Below are 18,866 nucleotides of genomic sequence, written 5' to 3'. Positions count from 1 at the left end.
CAAATAAAATGTTAAAAAAACAGACAATGTGATTTTCTGGATTTTTTTTTCTCAGTTTGTCTCCCATAGTTGAGGTCTACCTATGATGTAAATTACAGACGCCTCTCATCTTTTTAAGTGGTGGAACTTGCACTATTGCTGACTGACTAAATACTTTTTTGCCCCACTGTATATATATATACATATATATATATACAGTGTTAGCTGAAGAGCCCGGCGTTGCCCAGGCATAGTAACAAACTGTGGTTAGTTATAACAAATAATAATGATTATATTGCACATAAAAACATTTCATATCATATACTCAGCACTACAGATTTGCAACACAAATTAACTAAATGATTACCCAGATATTGATAGTATTTTATTTTCAACTCTTTCAAGAGCCTTTTGGTAAACAACATTTTAGGAATTTTCCTTCCGGTGCAAAGATGAATAGTTTTCCCACATCATCCCGTCAGCCAGAGCCACCGGAATACTACCCCTAATATCCCACATCATCCCATCAGCCAGCGCCACCATACTACTATCCCTAATATCCTACATCATCCCATCAGCCAGAGCCACCAGACTACTACCCCTAATATCCCAAACATCCCATCAGTCAGAGCCACCAGACTACTACCCCTAATATCCCACATCATCAAGTCAGCCAGAGCCACCGGACTACTACCCCTAATATCCCACATCATCCCATCAGAGCCACCAGATTACTACCCCTAATATCCCAATCATCCCATCAACCAGAACCACCGGACTACTACCCCTAATATTCTACATCATCGCGTCACCCAGAGCCACTGGACTACTACCCCTAATATCCAACATCATCCCATCAGCCACAGCCACCTGACTACTACCCCTAATATTCCAATCATCCCATCATCCAGAGCCACCAGACTACCCCTAATATCCCAATCATCCCTTCAGCCAGAGCCACTGGACTACTACCCCTAATATCCCACATCATCCCATTAGAGACACCGGATGACTACTCCTAATATCCCACCTCATCCCATAGGCCAGAGCCACTGGACTACTACCCCTAATATCTCAATCATCCTATCAGCCAGAGCCACTGGATGACTACCACTAATATCCCACATCATCCCGTTAGCCAGAGCCAACGGACAACTATACCTAATATCCCAATCATCCCATCAGCCAGAGCCACTGGACTACTTCCCCAAATATCCCAAACATCTCATCAGTCAGAGCCACCAGACAACTACCCCTAACATCATCCCGTCAGCCAGATCCACTGGACTACTACCCCTAATATTCCACATCATCCCGTCACCCAGAACCACCGGACTACTACCCCTAATATCCCACATCATCCCATCAGAGACATCGAATGACTACTCCTAATATCCCACCTCATCCCATAGGCCAGAGCCACTGGAATACTACCCCTAATATCTCAATCATCCCATCAGCCAGAGCCACTGGATTACTACCCCTAATATCCCACATCATCCCCTCAGAGCCACCAGATTACTACCCCTAATATCTCACATTATCCCATCAGCCAGAGCCACTGGACTACTACCTCTAATATCCCAATCATCCCATCAGCCAGAGCCACTGCATTACTTCCCCAAATATCCCACATCATCCCATCAGTCAGAGCCACCAGACAACTACCCTTAATACCCCCTATCATCCCGTCAACCAGAGCCTCTGGACTACTACCCCTAATATCCCACATCATCCCATCAGCCAGAGCCACGGGACTACTACCCCTAATATCCCAATCATCCCATCAGCCAAAGCCATTAGACTACTACCCCTAATATACTTGCATACATACGCGCGTTTCGCCTGTTCTTCTTCCGGGGGCATGTATCTTAGGGAGGTAGGCGGACCTTATAAATGCCTCAAGACCAATCAGAAAAATCGCGTCCCTGGTAACCCCGCATCATGCGTCAATGACGTCTAATGTACACAAACGCGGGGTTATGACGGCGCATCCGGCGCCCAATATCGCTACCACAGGGGCCGCCCCTCGCCGGTCAAAGGCATTGGCCGCATTGCGCCCAGCAAATCACTGAGCGGAAGTCAGACAAGACCAAACAAGACCAGATCAGGGATGCCCGGAGCGACCAAGGCAGCGCATGCGCACAACCCCTAACCTGAACTTTGTAATATAATCACATTACCGCCGCGTAACGTGCCCATACTGCTACCAATGGCCCTGAACTAAAGTGCAGATGTGACTAGGAAAGTGCAATAGTGCATAAAGTAGCAGCTTGGCCTCAACCATAGTATACTAACTCTATAATAAAGCCGGTGACGCATACCTGCTAGTGGTATTGGAATAGTGAAGGTACATAGTACTCATATATAAGTAATTATATAAATGTATAGTGAATATTAATATAATCCTAATAACATAATTGTAAACATTCAACTACATAATAGCGTGCCAAATAACAATAGAACAATACAAGTGCTGAAAACATAATTAAAATACACAGACATGGGCTAATAGTGCAAACGAAGACACATAGTTGATCACATACAACAGAACACAAATTATATATATGACGCATTTCCCCATATTGGACAAAATATTAACATCCAGTGATGCCTTCTACTCCATACCGGCAAAAAATCTTCCATTGTTCTACAGATTTCTTGATTGTCCACAGGGGTAATTTGATCGATCGGAAGCAGATATAAGGTATAAGAACCGCTCAAGGATAACAAGATCTAGAGTAATAATAAAAAGAGTCAATACAAAATAAAACAACAACAAATTCCCCCCCTAAAAACCTCTATATAAGAAAAAGAAAAAGAAAAAGAGAGACAAAATACCTTTACAAAAATGCCCCAAAGCCAAAGCTCTCATTTAGTCCCTGTGGCGCTATCGTGCCAAGCCTATAGATCCACCGACTTTCGGTCTGTGCAAGTAACTTACTCAGATTACCCCCCCTAATTCCCATGGATACTACATCTATCCCTTTGACCTTTAAACCATGTGGATTACACTGGTGGTATTGCCTAAAATGCCTAGGTATGGGTTTCAAAGTTATTTCTTCCTGAGCTGTTTTGGCATTTATAATGTCCCTGCAGTGTTCACGCGTCCGGATCTTTAACTCGCGGGTGGTAAGTCCTATATAGACTTTGTTGCACGGGCACGTGGCGTGATAAATTACGCCACGAGAGGCACATGTGATCCGCTTCCTAATGGTAAAGGTTTTGGTATTATCAAAGTTGGAGAAGGTTTTGCTTTTGACATGGTTGAGGCACGCTTTGCACAGACCACAAGGGTAGAAGCCCGAATTAGCTGACCCACCAGACATGGTATCCCCCCCTGGGTTATACAGACTATGGACCAGTATATCCCGCAAATTTTTAGTTCTTTTGGCCACAACCATAGGTCTCTCCGGTAGAATCTTCCTGAGAATTGGGTCTGAATGTAATACTTTCCAGTGTTTCTGGAGGATACCCGTAAACTGGTGCCACTTATTATGGTATGTGGTGATAAAACGTACCTCGTTTACCTTGTCAGATCGTCCAGATTTATCCACTTGTCTATACAGAAGGTCATTCCTATTCGTATTTACTGCTCTTTTGTACCCTTTCCTGATATTACGCTTGCTGTAACCTCTTTCAAGGAATCTCCTACTCAGATCAGCAGACTGCACTTCAAAGTCTTCTGGATTTGTACAGATCCTTTTTGCTCGTAGGAATTGTCCAGTTGGAATCCCTCTAATAGTCGCTGGGTGATGTGCAGAGGTAGCGTGGAGAAAGGAATTAGTTGCCGTCAGCTTTCTATATAAATCTGTAAACAGAAAGCCACGTTCATCAACTCCGATAGACAAATCCAAGAATTCCACATTTCTACCTGCCTTGAACGTGAGCCTAATATTTAAGTCATTTTGGTTCAGTGTGTCCATACATGCGCCTAAATCATCAGGGGAGCCTTCCCAGATAAACCAAATGTCATCAATATACCTCATCCAGCCTGAAATCAGGCCGGAATGAGGTATAGGATCACAGACAAAGATCTCACGCTCCCAAAGGCCGAGAAATAGGTTCGCATACGATGGGGCACAACAGGCCCCCATAGCAGTACCTTGACATTGCTTATACACCACACCCTTAAAGATAAAGATATTGTGGGTAAGTGCATATTCCAACAACTGTAGCAACAATTCAATAAGATCCCCATCAAGATTTGATGTCTTTAGATACCACGATACTGCCCTCAAGCCATCATGGTGGCGAATGGACGTATATAGGGCCTCTACGTCGGCCGTCACCATGATGGCCCCATCACCCAGATGGACATTATCCAATCTTCGCAAAGCAGAGTTTGTGTCCTTAATATAGGAGGGCAAATCATTAACCAATGGTTTGAGATAGTGGTCAATAACCATGGTGACGACCTCGCAGAGGCCCCCATTGCCAGACACAATAGGTCTTCCGGGGGGATCAATGGCATTTTTATGTATCTTGGGGATCAAATATAACGTCGGGAGACGTGGATGCATTTCCTTCACCACCTCTAACATCTTTTTTGGGATAATACCCTTGGTGAACGCCTCCTCAAGAATACCCACTAATTCCCCATGAAATGTATGAATAGGATTTATTGACACTTTCTGATAACAATTCCTGTCATTTAGCAACTTAAAAGCTTGTTTTTCATACATTTCATGGGGCCAAACCACCAGATTGCCCCCTTTATCTGATGGCTTGAAAACTACGTCTTTCAGTTCCTGTAGACTGGAGATAGCCTCCCGTTCCTCCTTGCTACAGTTGTTGGCACCATATCCACTACGGCTCAAGTGTTCAATTTCCTCTGACACCAGCCTAGTATAGACCTCGACCGCTGGGCATATGCTTAATGGTGGAAATTTCTTGGATTTATTAATCAAAGAAAGCGGAAAGGCCTGCCTCTCGGCTGCATACTCACTCTCCTCTGCTAGTGATTCCAAATTCTCCAAAGCTTCCCTCTCCACATCAGACAAGGACACATCTTCTATACCAGTCCTGAAGTGCAATCTTTGTAAGATCACCTTTCTTGAAAAGAGGTGTAGATCCTTGATTGCTACAAAGGGATCTAGATATTTAGAAGGAGAGAAGGTTAAACCTTTCTCAAGGACAGAGATCTGGATTTCTGATAATACATGATCCGATAAGTTTATTACCTTCAGATGATCATTCCTCCCTTTTTTCGGGTTTCTAGTAAAAATATCCGCAGGTCTTTTATTACCACCATTCCGGGTATTATATTTGGGAACTTGATGCATCTCACGTTCATTCCCTGAGGCATTATATTCAGACGCTGATGAAACTGAACTGAATGATGATTCCCGTAGTCGAGGGCGTTTAACCTGATCTTTTTTGAATTGCCATCGAAATACCTTATTTTCTTCGTAATCAGCCATATCCCTCTGATATTTCTTAACTTTCCTGTCGCAGATTTCCTTCTCCCACTTTTCCATATCCTTATTAAGATCATTTGACCATGCTTCCAGAATATCTTGTTTAATGTCCTTTTTCATTGATTGTTCCAGTTTCTCCAAATCACTCTCAATAGCTAGCAATGTTTGGGCATTACTCTCTATAATAATTTTAAGAAATTCTAATGAACACATTGTTGCTGCTGCTGACCATCTCTTGACAAGGGCTTCATCACTCAACTCAAAAGTGGGGAATAATTGTATCCTTAGGCCCCTTGGGACAATTTCATTATGGACATAATTTTCTAAGGACGTTTTTGTCCACCAAATTCTTGTTTTTTTAAAAATAGCATTTCTATAGTGTTTAAAAGTCTCTCTGTCAGATATAGAGGTATCACTAGTTGTCCTAGAAGTACCAGGTTTGAACATATTGGAAGCTTTTTGTCGCCAGGCAGTTTCCCTGGCCTTATAATCCATTTTATAAACGGGGGGGTGGGCCGTGCATTAGGACGTGGGCACTGCACAGGTAATATACCTTTATACCTCTATGCATCTGCTATTGGAGTACGTTCATACTATGTAGATATCCTGGTAAGCACATGGACAGTTTTCCCTTGGTTTGTGTCTCCACTTAGGCGTGTGCCAGTGGTTTATACTAGGTATGGCAGAGGGAGACACCATGTGTTTGACATGGACTATACCTTATGATTTTTTCTGGTATCTGTGATTAATATAGCAGCGGTGTTTACTTGTGCCCTATGCCTAGTGGCGTCTAGTTGTGGTGTGAGGTGCCTAGGTTATTATGAAGTATGTTTTACTAAAGATTTATCAATAAAATTTTGTTAATTTTACATTCCTTGTGCCAATTATTTATTTGTGTATGGGTTGGTACTGTGATCTTTTACCCCTAATATACTACATCATCCCATCAGAGCCATCGGATTACTACCCCTAATATCCCACATCATCCCATCAGCCAGAGCCACCGGACTACCACCACTAATATCCCAATCATCCCATCAGAGCCACGGAATTACTACCCCTAATATCCCACATCATCCCATCAGCCAGAGCCACCGGACTACCACCACTAATATCCCAATCATCCCATCAGAGCCACGGAATTACTACCCATAATATCCCACATCATCCCATCAGCCAGAGCCACCGGACTACTATCCCTAATATTCCCCATCATCTTGTCAGCCAAAGCCACTGGATTACTACCCCTAATATCCCACATCATCCCGTCAGCCAGAGCCACCATACTACTACCACTAATATCCCAATCATCCCATCAGAGCCACAGAATTACTACCCCTAATATCCCACATCATCCCGTAAGCAAGAGCCACCGGACTACCACCACTAATATCCCAATCATCCCATCAGAGCCACGAAATTACTACCCATAATATCCCACATCATCCCATCAGTCAGAGCCACCGGACTACTATCCCTAATATTCCCCATCATCTTGTCAGCCAAAGCCACCGGACTACTACCCCTAATATCCCACATCATCCCCTCAGAGCCAACATTGTCAGGTTGACGCTGTTATACCGATTAAAATGATACCTGGGTTGGAGAAATTCGTCTTGTGTTTTTTTTTAATCTGTGTTTGAAGTTAATGAGATGCTTCATGCCAGACAAAGAGAAGTTCCTGGTTCTGGGCTCCTCCTGCAGTCTATGTCAGAGTGTGGTCTGTGTCCTCACGGTAATATATTATGTTATTTCCAGCTTTACAGAAGGACGATAACACCATAGAAATCTACTATATAATTGTTTAAGGGTCACTTCCGTCTTTCTGTCTGTTCTTCTGTCTGTCACGAATATTCATTGGTTGGGGCCTCTGTCTGTCATGGAATCCAAGTCGCTGATTGGTCACGGCAAAACAGCCACGACCAATCAGCAATGGGCACAGTCCGGCGGAAAAATGGCTGCTCCTTCCTCCCCTCCAGTCAGCGCTCACACAGGGTTAATGGCTGCGTTACACCGCGTTATGCCGCAGTGTAACGCACTCCCTTAACGCTGCTATTAACCCTGTGTGACCACATTTTTACTATTGAGGCAGCCTATGCAGCATCAATAGTAAAAAGATCTAATGTTAAAAATAATAAAAAAAAAAAAAATCGTTATATACTCACTGTCCGTCGGCCCCCGCATCCAGAACCAGCCTTTAGCGCTCCTCGCGATGCTCCTGTGACCGATCCATGCATTGCGGTCTCGCGAGATGATGTGGCGGTCTCGCGAGACCATTACGTCATCATCTTGCGAGACCGCAATACACCGCGCGACCAATCAGCGACATTGCTGCAGGATTTAAATCCCGCTTCGCTGATTGGTAGGGCCCAGCCGGCGCGCGACCAATCAGCGACATTGGCGCGGGATTTAAATCCCGCTTCGCTGATTGGTCTCGCCCAGCCGACATTGGCATGGGATTTAAATCCCGCTTCGCTGATTGGTAGCTCCCAGCCGGCGCGACCAATCAGCGACATTGCCACGGGATTTAAATTCCGCTTCGCTGATTGCTCGCTCCCAGCCGGCGCAACCAATCAGCGACATTACCGCGGGATTTAAATCCCGCTTCGCAGATTGGTAGCGCCCAGCCGGGTGCGCGCGACCAATCAGCGACATTGGAGCGGGATTTAAATCCCGCTTCGCTGATTGCTCGCGCCCAGCAGGCACAACCAATCAGCGACATTGCCGCGGGATTTAAATCCCGCTTCGCTGATTGGTAGCGCCCAGCTGGCACACGCGACCAATTAGCGACATTGCCGCGGGATTTAAATCCCGCTTCCCTGATTGGTCGCGCCCAGCCGGCGCGACCAATCAGCGACATTGCCGCGAGACTTTTTACTATTAAGGCTGCCTATGCAGCATCAATAGTAAACAGATGTAATGTTAAAAATAATAAAAAAACAAGAAACCTGCTATTCTCACCTTCCGTAGTCCGACGATGCACTCGCGCCGACCGCCATCTAGCGTTCCCAGAGATGCATTGCGAAATTACCCAGAAGACTTAGCGGTCTCGCGAGACTGCTAAGTCATCTGGGTAATTTCGTAATGCATCCTGGGAACGGAAGATGGCGGCAGCCGCGCTTCTCGGCACAGCTTCGCTGGATCTCAGGGGGTGAGTATATAACTATTTGTTATTTAAAATTTTTTTTAACAGGGATATGGTGCCCACACTGCTAAATACTACGTGGGCTGCGTTATATACTACATGTCTGCTATATACTACATGGGCAGTGTTATATACTCCGTGGGCTGTGTGATATACTGCGTGGGCTGTGCTATATACTACATGCCCTGTGTAATATACTGTGTGGGCAGTGTTATATACCGCGTGGCTGCTATATACTACATAGGCAGTGTTATATACTACGTGGGCTGTGCGATATACTGTGTGGGCTGTGCTATATACTACGTGCCCTGTGTTATTTACTGCGTGGGCTGTGTTATACACCACGTGGCTGCTATATACTACATGGGCAGTGTTATATACTCCATGGGCTGTGTGATATACTGCGTGGGCTGTGTTATATACTATGTCACCTGTGTTATATACTACGTGGCTGCTATATACTGTGTGGGCTGTGTTATATAGTACGTGGGCTGTGTTATATATAATGCGTGGGCTGTGTTATATACTGCGTGGGCAGTGTTATATACTGCGTGGGTTGTGTTATATAGTACGTGGGCTGTGTTATATACTGCGTGGGCTGTGTTATATACTACCTCGCCTGTGTTATATACTGCGTGGCTGCTATATACTGCATGGGCTGTGTTATATAGTATGTGGGCTGTGTTATATAGTACATGGGCTGTGTTATATACTACGTGGGCTGTGTTATATACTCTGTGGGCTGTGTTATATACTCTGTGGGCTGTGTGATATACTACGTGGCCTGTGTTATATACTGCGTGGCTGCTATAAACTGCGTGGGCTGTGTTATATAGTACGTGGGCTGTGTTATATACTCTGTGGGCTGTGTGATATACTGCGTGGCCTGTGTTATATACTGCATGGCCTGTGTCATATACTGCGTGGCCTGTGTTATATACTGCATGACCTGTGTTATATACTGCGTGGCTGCTATATACCGTGTGGCCTGTGTTATATACTGTTTGGGCTGTGTTATATACTGCGTGGCCACTGTTATATCCTGCGTGGCCTGTATTAATGCATCGGGTATTCTACAATATGTATGTATGTATATAGCAGCCACATAGTATATAGCATAGGCCACGTAATATTTGCTATATACTACGTGGCCTGTGCTATATACTATGTGGCTGCTATATACATACATACATACATATTCTAGAATACCCAATGCGTTAGAATAGGGCCACCATCTAGTGATAAGAATAATAGGCCTCAGTTGCCACAACTGTCTACAAGGAAAACTGTTGCTCATAGCAACCAATCACAGCTTAGCTTCTTTTAAACAGCTCTGGTGAAATGAAAGATGCTTAGTGATTGGTTGGGGCTAAGTGGAGTGGGCTCATTTTTATATATAGATGACTAGATGGTGGCCCGATTCTAACGCATTGGGTATTCTAGAATGTGTAAGTATGTATGTGCGTCGCGCTATGAGTGGGGGTTAAAATCAGCGCCAATATCGCTGATTGGTCGCACCTGGCTGGCCATTCAGCGAAGCGTGGATCAAATCTGGCGCCAATTCGCGGCCGAACTGCGCCTGTCGCTGATTGGTCGCGGCCGGCCGGGCACGACCAATGACCGAAGCGGTGTTTAAATACTGCGCCAATATCGCTGATTGGTCGCGGCCGGCCGCGAGCTACCAATCACTGAAGCAGTGTTTAAATCCTGTGCCAATATCGCTGATCGGTCGCGGCCGGCTGGGCGCGACCAATCAGCGAAACATGGTTTAAATCCCACATCAATTCGCTGATGGACTGCATCTGTCGCTGATTGGTCGCAGGATGTCGGGGGTTCAGGGCGCTGGATGTCGGGGGTTCGGGGTGCAGGATATAGTACAGCCACGTAGTATATAACACAGCCAAGTAGTATATAGCACAGCCACATAGTATGTTGTATATAGCACAGCCACGTAGTATATAGTACAGCCACATAGTATATAGCAGCCACGAAGTATATAGCGCAGCCACATAGTATATAGCACAGCCCGTAGAATATAGCACAGCCACATAGTATATAGCACAACCACGTAGTATATAGCAGCCACATAGTATATAACACAGCCCACATAGTATATAGCACAGCCACATAGTATATAGCACAGCCACGTAGTATATACTGTAGCACAGCCACATAGTTTATAGCAGCCACATAGTATGTAGCAGCCACATAGTATATAGCAGCCACATAGTATATAGCAGCCACGTGGTATATAGCAGCCACACAGTATATAGCAGCCACGTAGTATATAGCAGCCACATAGTATATAACAGCCCATGCAGTAAATAACACAGCCCACACAGTATATAACACTGCCCATGTAGTATATATCAGTAACGCAGTATATAACATAGTCCACATAGTATACAGCAGTGTGGGCACCATATCTCTGTTAAAAAAAAGAATGAAAATAAAAAATAGTTATATACTCACCCTCCGGGAGACCGCTAAGTCATCTGAGTAATTTCACAATGTATCACTGGGAACGGAAGCTGGCGGCAGCCTCGCCGCTCGCGTGCATCGCTGGACGGCAGAAGGTGAGAATAGCACCATTTTTTAAAATAATTTAAACATTATATCTTTTTACTATTGATGCTGCATAGGCAGCAACAATAGTAAAAAGTTCATCACACAGTGTTAATAGCAGCATTAACAGACTGTGTTACACCGCGGTATGCCGCGGTGTAACGCAGTCGGTTTAACGACTGCTAAAACGCTATGTGGGCGGCAGGCGCTGACTGGGGGGAGTATGGAGGGGGCACTGACTGCAGGGGAGTAGAGAGCGGCCATTTCACAGCCGGACTGTGCCCGTCGCTGATTGGTCGCAGTCCGCTGGCCACAACCAATCAGCGACTTTCAATATCCGTGACAGACAGACAGACAGACAGACAGATGGAAGTGCCCCTTAAACGATTATATATATATAGACTAGATGGTGGCCCGATTCTAACGCATCTGGTATTCTAGAACATGTATGTAGTTTATGAAGTTTTCAGAATAATGCAATTTATACACAGGATTCGGCCGGCCGGGCGCGACCAATTAGCAAAGCGTGGTACAGCCCACGTAGTATATAGCACAGAGACGTAGTATATAACACAGCCTATGTAGTATATATCAGTCACGCAGTATATAACATAGCCCACGTAGTATACAGCAGTGTGGGCACCATATCTCTGTTAAAAAAAAAAATTTAAATAAAAAATAGTTATATACTCACCCTGTGGGAGACCGCTAAGTCATCTGAGTAATTTTGCAATGCATCACTGGGAACGGAAGCTGGCGGCAGCCTCGCCGCTTGCGCGCATCGGTGGACGGCAGAAGGTGAGAACAGCACCATTTTTTAAAAAAATTTTTTAACATTATATCTTTTTACTATTAATGCTACATAGGCAGCAACAATAGTAAAAAGTTCGTCACACAGTGTTAATAGCAGCGTTAACAGACTGCGTTACACCGCGGTATGCCGCGGTGTAACGCAGTCGGTTTAACGGACTGCTAAAACGCTATGTGGGCGGCAGGTGCTGACTGGGGGGGAGTATGGAGGGGCACTGACTGCAGGGGAGTAGGGAGTGGTCATTTCGCGGCCGGACTGTGCCCGTCGCTGATTGGTCGCAGTCCGCTGGCCACAACCAATCAGGGACTTTCAATATCCGTGACAGACAGACAGACAGACAGACAGATGGAAGTGCCCCTTAAACGATTATATATATATATAGACTAGATGGTGGCCCGATTCTAACGCATCTGGTATTCTAGAACATGTATGTAGTTTATTTATGAAGTTTTCAGAATAATGCAATTTATACACAGGATTCGGCCGGCCGGGCGCGACCAATTAGCAAAGCGTGGTACAGCCCACGTAGTATATAGCACAGAGACGTAGTATATAACACAGCCTATGTAGTATATATCAGTCACGCAGTATATAACATAGCCCACGTAGTATACAGCAGTGTGGGCACCATATCTGTTAAAAAAAAAAATTAAAATAAAAAATAGTTGTATACTCACCCTGTGGGAGACCGCTAAGTCATCTGAGAAATTTTGCAATGTATCACTGGGAACGGAAGCTGGCGGCAGCCTCGCCGCTCGCGTGCATCGGTGGACGGCAGAAGGTGAGAATAGCACCATTTTTTAAAATAATTTAAACATTATATCTTTTTACTATTGATGCTGCATAGGCAGCAACAATAGTAAAAAGTTCATCACACAGTGTTAATAGCAGCATTAACAGACTGTGTTACACCGCGGTATGCCGCGGTGTAACGCAGTCGGTTTAACGGACTGCTAAAACGCTATGTGGGCGGCAGGCGCTGACTGGGGGGAGTATGGAGGGGGCACTGACTGCAGGGGAGTAGAGAGCGGCCATTTCACAGCCGGACTGTGCCCGTCGCTGATTGGTCGCAGTCCGCTGGCCACAACCAATCAGCGACTTTCAATATCCGTGACAGACAGACAGACAGACAGACAGATGGAAGTGCCCCTTAAACGATTATATATATATAGACTAGATGGTGGCCCGATTCTAACGCATCTGGTATTCTAGAACATGTATGTAGTTTATGAAGTTTTCAGAATAATGCAATTTATACACAGGATTCGGCCGGCCGGGCGCGACCAATTAGCAAAGCGTGGTACAGCCCACGTAGTATATAGCACAGAGTCGTAGTATATAACACAGCCTATGTAGTATATATCAGTCACGCAGTATATAACATAGCCCACGTAGTATACAGCAGTGTGGGCACCATATCTCTGTTAAAAAAAAAAATTTAAATAAAAAATAGTTATATACTCACCCTGTGGGAGACCGCTAAGTCATCTGAGTAATTTTGCAATGCATCACTGGGAACGGAAGCTGGCGGCAGCCTCGCCGCTTGCGCGCATCGGTGGACGGCAGAAGGTGAGAACAGCACCATTTTTAAAAAAAATTTTTTAACATTATATCTTTTTACTATTAATGCTACATAGGCAGCAACAATAGTAAAAAGTTCGTCACACAGTGTTAATAGCAGCGTTAACAGACTGCGTTACACCGTGGTATGCCGCGGTGTAACGCAGTCGGTTTAACGGACTGCTAAAACGCTATGTGGGCGGCAGGTGCTGACTGGGGGGGAGTATGGAGGGGGCACTGACTGCAGGGGAGTAGGGAGTGGTCATTTTGCGGCCGGACTGTGCCCGTCGCTGATTGGTCCCGGTCCGCTGGCCACGACCAATCAGCGACTTTGGATTTCCATGACAGACAGACAGACAGATGGAAGTGCCCCTTAGACGATTATATATATAGACTAGATAATGGCCCGATTCTAATGCATCTGATATTCTAGAACATGTATGTAGTTTATTTATGAAGTTTTCAGAATAATGCAATTTATACACAGGATTCGGCCGGCCAGGCGCAACCAATTAGCGAAGCGTGGTACAGCCCACGTAGTATATAGCACAGAGACGTAGTATATAACACAGCCCACGCAATGTATAACACAGCCCACATAGTATCTAACACAGCCCACGTAGTATATAGCAATGTGGGCACCATATCCCTGTTAAAAAAAAGAATTAAAATAAAAAATAGTTATATACTCACCTTCCGTCGGCCACCGGATCCAGCCCAGGCGATTACCGATGCTCCTCGCGACTTTCCGGTCCCGAGAATGCATTGCAGTCTCGCGAGATGATGACGTAGCGGTCTCGCGAGACCGCTACGTCATCATCTCGCGAGACCGCAATGCATGGACCAGAGTGTCGCGAGGAGCAGCAGGAAAGGCGACAGAAGGTGAGAATATAATGATTTTTTATTTTGTTTATTATTTTTAACATTAGATCTTTTTACTATTCATGCTGCATAGGCAGCATCAATAGTAAAAAGTTGGTCACACAGGTTTAATAGCAGTGTTAACGGACTGTGTTACACAGCGGAATAATGCGGTGTAACGCAGCCATTAATCCTGTGTGAGTGCTGACTGGAGGGGAGTATGGAGGGGGCACTGACAGAGAGTAGAAAGGGGTGAATTCGCAGCCGAACTGTGCCCGTCACTGATTGGTCGTGGCCTGGGGTCACGACCAATCAGCGACGTGGGATTTCCGTGACAGACAGACAAACCGACGGAAGTGCCCCTTAGACGATTATATATATAGATTAAGCATGTTTCGCCTCGCTTCCTCAGGGGGGGTTTGAGTGGAGGGACACTGGACCTGTCATGCATGTGTGACCTAGATAATAGTCAGAAACACATTTCCGACTAATGGAATTATTTATTTACACATATTGGAACTTTAATCTATGGCACTATAACCAGTTTTAGACAGGCATCACTGTTAATGATTGATGAGTACGGTTGCCATTGATGCTATTTTGCTACCTTTACATCACAAGCCTTAGGAACAGATCTATTATGTATGTCCCTCAGTTTTGTGAGGCACTTTAGGTTTTAATATTTTTGCGTTGCTAAATATTTTATTAATAAACTTTGCTATTTTAATTAATTTGAGATTTTCACTTATCTGCTCAGCCGCATATATACATAGAGGTCTAGGCACTTACTTCTATCCCAATATGTAGTATGTATAATAATAAATTATATTAGCAAATACCTCCAATTAGAAATATAGTATAGTTCCTTAGATAAGATATGTAGTTTACCCCAAGTGCAGGGCATTGCAGTAGCTTAGATATCCATAGTTACAGTCACTCATATTGTGACAGTTAGTTAGGTATTTATTTAGTTAATTAGTTACTATTGGTCATAACCATGTATATCTAAGTTACTGCAATGCCCTGCACATGGGGTGAACTACATAGCGAATCAAAAGAACTATACTACATTTCTAATAGGGGGTATTTTCTAATATTATTATTACACCTACTACATATTGGGATAGAATCTTGGGAACACTCCTTTAAGTTATTCTATAATGATTCATTTATTAACATATATTATTTCACAAATTAGCATAAAAGTTTATACAAAACATATTTTTTGGGGGATATATTCTATTATTTACCCTAAACAAAGTTTGTCCTATTGTTTTGCAGATAATGTACATGTACTACTTGCTAGGTTGGAAGCTCTATCGCAAATATGCAGTATTGGTAGAAAAAAATCCTGAAAAAAAGCCTACTATCGAGGAAAAGCTATTGGTAAGGGAAGGGAAGGGAATGATTTTTCCCAATTAGTTTGGGTAATATATTCATTCTGTCTGTAACCTAGCAGTTTCACAACAAGGGAGTAAAAAAATGATATAATGTATATGTTTTAGATCCACCACATCTATTGTCCTTCATTATATGGATTATCATTACCATTTTTAAATATTACAGTACATTTTGTCTTATTCAATCTAAGCATCTATAAGATTAATTTGTTTATTTCTCCACAGAAGGCAAAGTCAAACACATACATATTGGCTCTAGATGGAGACACAGACTTTCAGCCATCATCATTAATGCTTTTAGTAGATCGCCTGAGAATATACCCGGAAGTTGGAGCTGCTTGTGGAAGAATTCACCCAACTGGAATGGGTAGAAATAATAACATTGTATAATACAAGTTTAGAGAAATTATTACGGATTTAGTGCAGTATTAAATCATATATAGTTGTGCTCAAAAGTTTACATACCCCGGCAGAATTTTTGTTTTATTGTCCTTTTTTCAGAGAATATGAATGATAATACCAAAACTTTTTCTCCACTCATGGTTAGTGGTTGGGTGAAGCCATTTATTGTCAAACTACTGTGCTTTCTCTTTATAGATCATAATGACAACCCAAAACATCCAAATGACCCTGATCAAAAAATCACATACCCCATTTCTTAATAACGTGTATTGCCCTCTCTAACATCAATGACAGCTCGAAGTCTCTTGTGGTAGTTGTGGATTAGGTTATTTATTTTCTCAGATGGTAAAGCTGCCAACTCGGGGTGCGTGGCAATGCTGTGGAGCTAGAAGGACGTGTTCAGATAGAGCTATTCAGATCCTGAGCAATATCCTGATCATTAAACATCTAAAGCGGTATTTACCTGGACCTCGGGAGACTTCCCGTATCTATTGATAACATGGCTGGCCCGTGGGCTCCTGCTATTTTGGGGATCTCTGGTCTCTTGCCGCTGCTCCTGCAGGTGCTGTGAGACAGTAATTCATCCTGCTACACAGGACTTGAGCAATAACTTTAAACCTGCTGCAACATTCAACATTTTACCCTATTATACTATCCAGAACTGCTTACACTCCCGCATATTATTGAGTTAAGACAATTATATAAACTCTTTTGTGGTAGTGCTTTTGCTTCTGGAAAGGGAGGAAGAGAGATTTTACAATTATACATTCATTAAATTTGCCGTACGATATCACTATTAACTATGGATCGCTCAAAAGAGGGATGGCAGACAAACTAAAAGAATTTAAGAAAATTATAAATCAGAGCACATACATCTATCATATGTTCACTGACTACTACACTGTTTCAGTATGATCATAGACTCCCACAGATATATGTCAAATTAGAACAATTGGAGTAAAAAATTATATCATATAAACAAGAGCAATTTATTGATCATAAATACAACACTAACAATTACATATAAAATGTACCAATATAAATATGAATGCACTGGTAAATAAACCAGGTATCAGAAGGACTGAAAGACCCAGGTAAAAGAGAGTCCCATGAAAAGCGCTGACAGCAAGAAATCCGACACAAATTCTTTGCACAAATAGACCATAGAGTAAACACGTGTATGCACCTTTAAGTGCAGCAAGTAAATTGGCTAGTCAAAGATTGTTTCTCACCCGTCATGGTCACAGTCCTGTGACACGCTGCGACCATGATGGGTGAGAACCAAGCTTAAATTTGCATCCTGGAGTAAACTCCCGCTGTCTGTTGCTGGCCATATAAATCTACGGTAATTAAGATGGTTTTGCTTCCTAAGCTTAGTTATTCCCTTCAGCATAGTGCAGTGCTGATCGCTAAATCCTTGTTTACGAATTTAAATTCTCTGGCCATGTCTTTTATATGAGGAAAACTAGACCCAAGCTTAAATTATCTACTTTACAGAGGCCCAAACAGATGGGGGGAGCGGCACTGCCGGATTTCAATTTATACTATCTAGCAGGGAAGATTAAGGCTCTGAGTAGATGGGTGCCTGATAATCACTTATCTAACCCTGAAAGTCATCTGGCCCACACTGCAGAAGTTGATTGCCGTTGGGTTTTTTAAAAGTGGATAAACTTAGTGTCCCTATAATAATAATCTTTATATAGCACAGCGCTTTACAGTTTGCACACATCATCATCACTGTCCCCGATGGGGCTCACAATTTAAATTCCCTATCAGTGTGTCTTTGGAATGTGGGAGGAAACCGATGAACCCGGAGGCAACCCACACAAACACGGAGAGAACATACAAACTCTTTGCAGATGTTGTCCTGGGTGGGATTAGAACCCAGGACTCCAGCGCTGCAAGGCTGCTGTGCTAACCACTGAGCCACCGTGCTGTCCCTCGATTATTACCTTTACTTCGATTAGCAAGGTCAGTTTGGATACAAATTAAAAAGGTGATCCGCTTGGGTGGGACCCAAATTATCTCATCTTTCCCTTTAATAGGAGTCCTTAAGTCACAAGGACCCCATGGTCTTATTTCTGCTCTGTACACGTATATGTTATCTGTGGGAATTGGCACTGCAATAGTGGCAATCAGGAGGAGGTGAGAGGGCCTTATTCCTGATGCTCAGGATGAGGATTGGGAGAAGGTTCTCGAATCTCCAATTAAGGTGTCCCCATCAATCAATAATAGAATGACTCAATTATATTTGATACATCAATCATATTTAACTCCATCACGACTCTTCAAAATGGGTCGCTTCCAATCTTTGGAATGTTTGAGATGTCATTCATTGGAAGCAGACTTTGCTCACATGGTATGGACTTACCCTATTATCCTTTCTTACTGGAGTGAGGTAACATCACTGTTGACATCCTTAGTACAGATCCTGGTCCCCTCACCTCATTAGTCTGTTTGTTCAGGGTGATGGACGAGGAGATGTGGGGACACTGTTATGATTTTCTTACGTGAGACACTCCTTCTAGCTAGAAAGGTGTTAGCACTACATTGGATGGGTGGTGCACATCCTTCTCTTAGAGCCTGGATTGAACTGGTAAATACAGTTATACCATACAAACAAACATTATATAAGAACAGAGGTTGTCTGGGTAAATTTGACAAGATTTGGGACAGGTGGAACTCTTCTCTTCTTACCATACTGATGTGAGTGGTCCAATACC

The 18,866-nt window shown here is 43.6% G+C and overlaps 1 protein-coding gene across 1 annotated transcript in view; it reads left to right on the top strand.

Moving 5' to 3' along the window:
• Window positions 1-18,866, top strand: part of LOC138637706 (chitin synthase chs-2-like) — a 106,784-nt gene that overhangs the window by 36,891 nt on the left and 51,027 nt on the right. The window contains exon 7 of the mRNA XM_069726571.1: window positions 15,967-16,108. Coding sequence (XP_069582672.1) covers window positions 15,967-16,108 — 142 coding nt within the window. The remainder of the gene's footprint in view (window positions 1-15,966; window positions 16,109-18,866) is intronic.

The sequence above is a fragment of the Ranitomeya imitator genome, chromosome 5, assembly GCF_032444005.1.
Source record: "Ranitomeya imitator isolate aRanImi1 chromosome 5, aRanImi1.pri, whole genome shotgun sequence".
NCBI classification, from domain to species: Eukaryota; Metazoa; Chordata; class Amphibia; order Anura; family Dendrobatidae; genus Ranitomeya; species Ranitomeya imitator.
This window is presented reverse-complemented; position numbering and strand designations above follow the sequence as displayed.